Consider the following 7,572-nt stretch of genomic DNA (forward strand, 5'->3'; position numbering starts at 1 on the left):
TCAGGCACGCAGTTATTCTTTGTCGCTTAGTTGACATCTTTTTGTGGAAACTGCTTTTCGTAAGAACTGTGTTTCTGTTTTATTTGGCTGTGTTGCCTTCAACAACAACTTAGAGGTTGCTGAGATCTTTTATAGCATAATATTTGTGTAAACAAATTTTATGGGATAGCTTGCGCCTATTTTCTTAATACTAATTGTAGCAATATTTTTAGAACAAACTATAGCTCTTCCCATCGAATACGAAAATTGAGTCTGGGGAAACTGTATAGCCTCCCTGTCTGAATTAGCCTGGCTGTCAAGTTAATTGTCTGACAAACACTGACAAATTGACGCTTAAGGTAGCTAATTGCCGCCGAATATTAAACGCATGTGGTCTATCTTTATTTTTTTATCACGGTGTGACCGCGAAACGTTGATAACTTTTTTATGTCCTACTTTCTCAAATTTGATCTCCTATCTTTTTTTTCTTGTTAATTATGTAATCCATTTACCTTTATCATTGCTGAATACGGGTTGTTTCGTAAACTTCGTTGGTTTTTTAACTTTCAGCTTGGCGGTTTTGCCCATTTAGAAACTAACTGTCTCTAGCACAAAATGCACGCGGTCAGTTGTTGCAGGTACTGATTTACTTGGTTTGTTTATAGATGTCGTCACAAAAAATGTTGAATTACTATTTTTTTAAATAAATTTTAACTTAAGCCATTATATCTTGAAAAATTTCTTGTAATATAATTGACTAGTGATCATGATCTGATACGTTGTGAACGAAGAAATTTCACTTGTTATTGTCCTTGATTTCGCTTGATATTGTTCCGAACCACATTTGTGGGGGACGAACTAAATGTTCAACCAGGTTTTCCTTGATCGGACAATTTTGGCTAATCAAAATATTAGAGATCCCGTCAAGAATCAACTATATATTAATGATTTTTCGTTTTCCACGAAATTATCGAGGTGTAATGTTTTGTGAACATTTGATTGATTTCCGTTGTTTTTGTTCGCACTTTTCGTACTCTTTTTTACAAAAAAGGTTTTTGTCTATTTCGCCAATTAACGATAGTGTCTTTTTCTTATCAAAAATGTACCATAAACGCTTCACTAAAACTGCTGTTACGACCTTTGTAAATTTCAAATAGGGCTAGTTTTACTTCCTTTTCATATGGGAGAATGTCCCATGGGAGATTGATTGAAAATTTGCCAGTTTGTTTTTTGCTAATTTAACTCAATAATTACCCAAAGTGATCAATTATTTCGAACATAATGATTTATGAAATCAAAATGTTTGTTCTGCTGACAATCGGATCAATTGCGTTTTTTCGCAATATCAAGGTTATTTTTGAATAAACTCTTATTTTTACTATACAAAATTATTCAATTTTTTTTTCAAGCCGCTTACCTTTCTAGAAATTAGATTAGCTCTCTTTGATTATTTTTGTTAATGCAAACCAAAGATTTTGAATTAAAGCTCAATGACTGACAGAATGCAATTACGCGCAATTGACGCCCAATATATATACACTATAATTTTTCTGAAAAACTCATAGCTTTTACGGCTTCAAAACTGTGTTTGCGTGAAAACCCTTTTCCCATATTTTGAGTTTCAGAGTTCTAGCTGTACTCATTGTTATTCAGTTTTATTTTGACATAGTTTCTGTTTGAAGCTCATGACTGATGAGACTCTTAAAATCCATGTTTTCAAAAGAAAACAAAGAGTTTTTGAGCTCCGCCGCTTTTTTTCTTAATTCTGTCAACTTGTAGCTTAACCCCAGCCAGTAAAGGCTGCATTTTTCTTTTAGTGAAAAACAATTTAATCTTTATTCTGGTTTTATGTTTTGAGTGTTGATTCTTGGGCTGTGATGCTACCAGTATTCGTTACTACAATTACCCAATTTTGTGTTCCTTTTTGTGGTTATGGTACATCATCCCATTAATGTGAGGTGACATATAACACTAATGGTGAACAAAAAAGAAAAATTAAATATTTCTAATGTTTTTAGTTTAATAATTATTGTTCTAACGGCTTCGAAACTTTTTCCAAAATTTAAATAATTTTTTGCCAATGTTTGTTGTTGTTTTGTAGTCCTATGCGATATTCGGAATTATTAGAAGTTTCAATGGCTTCCTTTGAGATAAAAGTGATCTTATTTAGTGATTTAAGTTGACAGCTAAGGTTTTTTTTACTGTGAATCCAATACTTTTCAAAAAATATCAATTTAATTTTTAACATGGCCAATTTTTGCTCTACTCATTGGCTAATCTCATTAGGGACAGATGACACATATATTTTTAGGGAAGTAAAAGTTGTTTTTTTAGTTCAGGCTTTAACTGACGCTCTTTTATCTTTGGTATTAAAGTTTCTTTTTAAATTGACATTGAGATTTAAATAATGTTGTTTTTAACAATTGTTTGTAGATATAGTCAGTTCTAAATATTGTTTGTTCGGTTTTTGTTTCTCGTCTTGTCTCGGAGACTCATTGATGGCAAGTCCCATCGGTCCTCTAAAGCGACGACAGTTATTTCATTCGTTCGTTTGAGTTTCAAGCGATTATTTTTTTTCACACACTAATTGTTTTCAAACATTATGTGAGTTTTTAAACATTTTCTATCATTTTTTTCATCTGGCAGACAATTAAGTCACAAAAATTTGATGAGCGGGTCGCAATATTATCTGCAAACACACATTACCGAGTCTCTCTGTTTAATATAAATTCTCGAAAAACTCAATATTTTTGAATTGAGTTGTATGTACGGAGATTCTTCGCCACTTTCGGACTTCTAAGAGCTCTCTTGTTCGATATTGATCAAACTGACGCTTCTTCACTTTTATCATTTGCTCGCTCAGCGATATGACGCTAAATGTAAAGACAAAAACTCAATTTGCAATAATTTACAAAGGTATTTATGCAATTATAACAGAACCTCGAACTAATTTATCATAACATAAAAGAAGATGAATTTACAACAATGAGCTTTGCTCTCAAAGACGTTTTCCAAAAGTTTTCAGGCAAGAGACAACAATAAAAATGAGTTTGTTCATTAGCAGGTATAAGTAATTTTGATCAAATGATGCGATATTTTAATGTAAGCCATGAAGTTCCAATAGATATATTTGTGAAAGAGTAATTATGCAGCAAAACTACACTACGGGGTTCTTGTAGATTCTATGATAAAATAATAATTACATAAAAAATTGAAGGTGATTTGTTTCAAAAATAACTATGGCACATAGGAGGATAAAATACAATGAAAAAGAGCAACAGAAAGACGGACAGCAACATAAACAGCATCTAAATCTACTTTCTAATATTTGAAATTTTCAAAAATTCAAAATATCTGATATGCCGATAGAAATTTAAATTACCATAAATATTCATGGTTTTCATTGGACATGAAATCCGCACCTTTCGAAGCAAAAATAAATTTTTTATTGGTCAGTTATAACTGAAATGTTGTAATAAGAAACAGTGCAGTCTTTTATTTCACATTTACTCGTCCTGCCAATCAAGTCGACAGACTAGTCCGCTCCTCAAAAGCAGCAAAATGCTCCCATTCACACTTCCCACGTTGAAAGCGTCCAGGATCTCGTCGGAATCGGCAAGGTTCGAATCCAGACCCACGATCACTCTCGGTTTCCACCCACACAATTCGTGCTCGCCGTGTTGCTCTTTTGTAAACTCCAAAAATGTCGCCTCTTTCTTATGTTTGTCAACGACTGCTAATTTGTCCTCGTTGAAAAATGCGACAAAGTCGAGGCTTGTCAATCCTAAATGACATGTTGGAACTGAGAAATCGCGATCAACCCGCGCCTCCTCGGATTTCATGTGGATTATTCGGACATTAAGCGGGCTCTCGATAAATGCTAGTCGAGATGTATATCGTTCGGCAGCGAATGAGCTGAAATGAATAGGAGGAAAATCCGAACATTGTAGGGCAACTTTAGTAGTTTGGTTGACCAGCCACGAAATTTGTTTCTTCTCATCCGTCACTTCGTAGTTAACCATTGTATAGAATCGCTCGTTTTCTTTGTGTCTGTAAAAGATAGCATGACCCGGAAGAAACGAGTCCACAAATTTGTAGTTACTGGAAAAGTTTTGACGTTCTAGGACGAAATCGTACCCATTTTTGGACTGTCCTTCAATGTAGCAGGCCGAGTTATGCTCGTCCAGAACGTAAAGTCGACTCTTGGCTGTGCTTGACGGGCAAACAAATGGGTTTTGGGAAGTTTTGAGGGAGAATGTTTTCGATTCGGATACTTTCATGGTGTTTGCGTTTTTCTTCACGTCGTTCACGGAAACTGACATTGTTTTCAGCCCGTTGCTCTGTGTGTCAAAATCGACGGTGAAAAATCCGCCTTGGGCAGGTACGACAATGGGGTCGTTCATGCTGGGGAAATCGGCAATTGGGGGTTCCAATTTCACAAACGATTTGGGTTCGACGCAGCTAGTGTAAACGAGAGACGGCAAATGAATGCTTGGGAAACATAGTGCTAGTACCTCTTTGATTTTTGCCTGTTTTTCCTCCAAAGTCATGGGTTTATACTGAGCCATTTGGGTGCACAAGAACCGTTCCTTGTTTTCCTCGGTTTCTTTATCAATTCTGGTTTGCAAACTCGGACTCTGTTCCTGTGTCAAGTTGATGACCTTGGCGTCGTCATGTGGCAAAATGTCCTTCAGTTCTGCTAAGATGCCACTAACTGTGCTTTTGCGTAGCGTGACTTTCGAGTGATGATCTTTTAGCAGTTCACGCGATTCGTCCATTCTTTGATCATATTCTGTCCAAAGTTCGCGAAGTGGTTCTCGGATTACATTCACAACGCTTTCGTGAGTGTTCTCTTCGTGAAACAACCACGCATCTTCTCGGCAATTTTCCAAAATCCGAGTACTTTTCCTCGTTTCCCGAGCTAGAAACTCGGCTAAGTCGTTTGTATCGTTCATCATTCGCCCGACAGTCGAACGGCATTCAGCAACTTTCGTTCGGATAGATCCGAGCTGATGTTCGGTATGTTTGCTTTGACATAGCAAGCAGAACGTCTTCAAGTCTGTCGTGCAGTAAAGGGTCTCGACGAACTTGTGTTCCGGGCATATTGATGGAGGGTATCCGGAAGTTTCCAGAACTTTGTGTTCCTGGGCGATATGGCTGGAAATGCAATTGAAACAGATCAGATCCACAGAGCAATCTTTGCATTTGTAAGCCTCTGAGAAGTCTACTCTCCGGCGACAAACTCCACATTGGTACTGCTTTTTGACACTTCCGTTTTTGACTGAAGTCACTGGACTGTTTCCATTGCCGGGGCTTGAGGAACCTGGAACAGTTTTGATTCGAACTCTTCATTAATGAGTTTTTCCGTAACTACATTTCTACCCCCCCCCCCCCCCCCCGCGCAGGCTTTGGCACACTATAAAAATGTTAAGGTATATTTACCTGGAAAAACCCCCTGGCCCTTGAATTTACCTGAATCGTTCAGGCCATTTGTTCTCACCTGAACTACACCTGAAATTTTCAGGCGTCACTGGCTGAGCGTTTTACATGAATTTGCTCGGAAATTACCCGCAAAAAATGTTCAAGTATCTTCCTTTGAACATTATTTAAAGAAGGTCATCAGTTTAAAAAGTGCATAGGCGCATGTGGGTTACAAATGCCATGTACCCATTAAACTGAGGTTTGGGGTGGGAGTGCAAAAAAACGCTATCACGGGAAACGATTTTATTAGCTCGATATAATCTTCATATTGCGTAAAGCAAGAAAAAACCTTGATTTGGAACAAAACCCATCAGATGTTTTCGAGCTCGGATAGATAGAGCCCTCTAGATAATTGTTGAGTAGATAAGCCCCTATCACTAGAAAATTTATTGCCTCAGTATATTTCTCTTGAATTCTTTTGATTAAAAAAATTACTTAGATTTGATCAAAAAGAAAATGTTGAACTTTCGGAAAACTTACCAAGAGTTTTCTGCTTAAAAAGATCTTGTATACTGAAACTTTTGGTAACATCAAACTCTTCAAGAATTGTCTGCGTTCGATCGAAAAGCGGCATTTTTCTTCCTCACAACTAATCTCGGATCCTGAAGTCTTACAAAAATTATCAGTTCTCTAAACAAAGCAACTAAATTGTGCAAAAGCTAAACCAAAAATGAAATAGGTGACTATATTTCAACAATTTGATCAGACTTCTCATTTCCTGAAATATGATTGGTCAAAACAAACACCAAAGTCACTTTAAAGACCTTGAACAAATATAGCATGAAATTTGCTTAATTTAGGTTAAGATCTTGAAATACCAGTGGGCGCTTTTTTCATAAATTGTGGCAAAAAAAGCACAAACCTCCAGCAGCTGAAGTTCTCCGTTTAAAAGTTGGAGTTTTCGAAGAATTTGCAAACGTTGCTGAGAACATTTTGCACTCGATTCTTTCAAAACTTGTTATAAACTATATAGTCTATGATAAACTGTGAAAGCTTATTTGAAAAATGTATTTGAAAATTAGAGTCGAAATGTCACTCCAGTTTACGAAATTGTCGCTTTTGTTCGTCATAAATAACACTTTGATCCAAAATCTGTCTTTGATAGCCAACTTTTGTATTTTATGATATTTGTAAAGAATACATCAATTATTGATTTAACCAGTTGATATTAACTGATTGAACTTTTGTCGTTGTAAACAAATTTGTTTACGGCCTTGATTGGAAGGATAAAGGGTATAGCAAAATGCGCAGAAAAGGTTAACAAATAAAGTTCATAAATGTTCAAAGAAGAGTTCTTCACAAAACATTTTTTCCAATTTAACCTTTTGACGATAATTCCGATAAAAATAAAGTTGAACAAAATTTTATCACATACCATTTGTTCGTTGCCATTTTAATTAATGTGAGTTCAAAAGTCTAACATGGTCAACTAGTTGTTGATTAACTGATTGATGAATTTTTAACAATGTTTATATCACAAAAATATTTTTAATAATATCATGAAAGAGGACGAAATTTTGCAAATTGCTACCACGGTACTTGTCATGACGGCATCAATGTATGTACTTAACTGTAAGATCACAAAAGTGCAAAAAAACTTTGTCGGAGGCTAAATTTGTACCCCAAATTTGTCACGCCCGCTGGTAATTTGAGCCTGAGTACCATCCAAGGTGCCAAATATAGTTTCAAGATATTTTAGAGCTATTTTTATATTTACGCAACTGGCTTGAGGATTATTCAAAAATCTAATTTCGATAAATTGCTGTCTAGAAAATGGATCACTGTGTTTTGATCAGGATCGAACCGAGAGGTTACTGGTTCTATTTCATGTTGATAAAACATTGCAAGTCACACTAAGAGTTTCAAAGTAGTGCAAAGCTTGGTTACGTGTTTAAAGTTTCGGTCACTTGATTTAGTTAGTCAATTCTTAAAGTATGTTGGTAAACCGTTCGTTTGCTTTTTTTGCACATCCAAAACGCCTTCCTTGAGGCTGTGAAGCTAACTGATTATGAATTAGATTCCAAAAATTGTTTTATTTGAGCCATTTATTTTTGTTTGCGGCACTTTCTCTAGTCGAACACAGAATATGATCGTTTGAGAAAATTGCACAAC

At 35.8% G+C, this 7,572-nt stretch overlaps 1 protein-coding gene across 2 annotated transcripts; it reads right to left on the reverse strand.

The window, feature by feature from the left end:
* Positions 1–2,859: 2,859 nt before the first annotated feature.
* LOC142338551 (uncharacterized) lies at positions 2,860–6,575 on the reverse strand. 2 transcript variants are annotated; one of them, XM_075388342.1, is made up of 2 exons: positions 6,323–6,575; positions 2,860–5,302 (listed from the first exon to the last, which is right to left on the reverse strand). In XM_075388342.1, the coding sequence occupies exons 1-2, from the start codon at positions 6,390–6,392 to the stop codon at positions 3,486–3,488; spliced, it is 1,887 nt and encodes a 628-aa protein (XP_075244457.1). In that variant the 5' UTR covers positions 6,393–6,575; the 3' UTR covers positions 2,860–3,485. The 2 variants fall into 2 exon arrangements, with proteins under 2 accessions (XP_075244457.1, XP_075244456.1); XM_075388341.1 differs by lacking the exon at positions 6,323–6,575 and adding an exon at positions 5,941–6,103.
* Positions 6,576–7,572: the final 997 nt, after the last annotated feature.

The sequence above is a fragment of the Convolutriloba macropyga genome, chromosome 4 (genome assembly GCF_964194025.1).
Source record: "Convolutriloba macropyga chromosome 4, txConMacr16.3, whole genome shotgun sequence".
Taxonomy (NCBI): Eukaryota; Metazoa; Xenacoelomorpha; order Acoela; family Convolutidae; genus Convolutriloba; species Convolutriloba macropyga.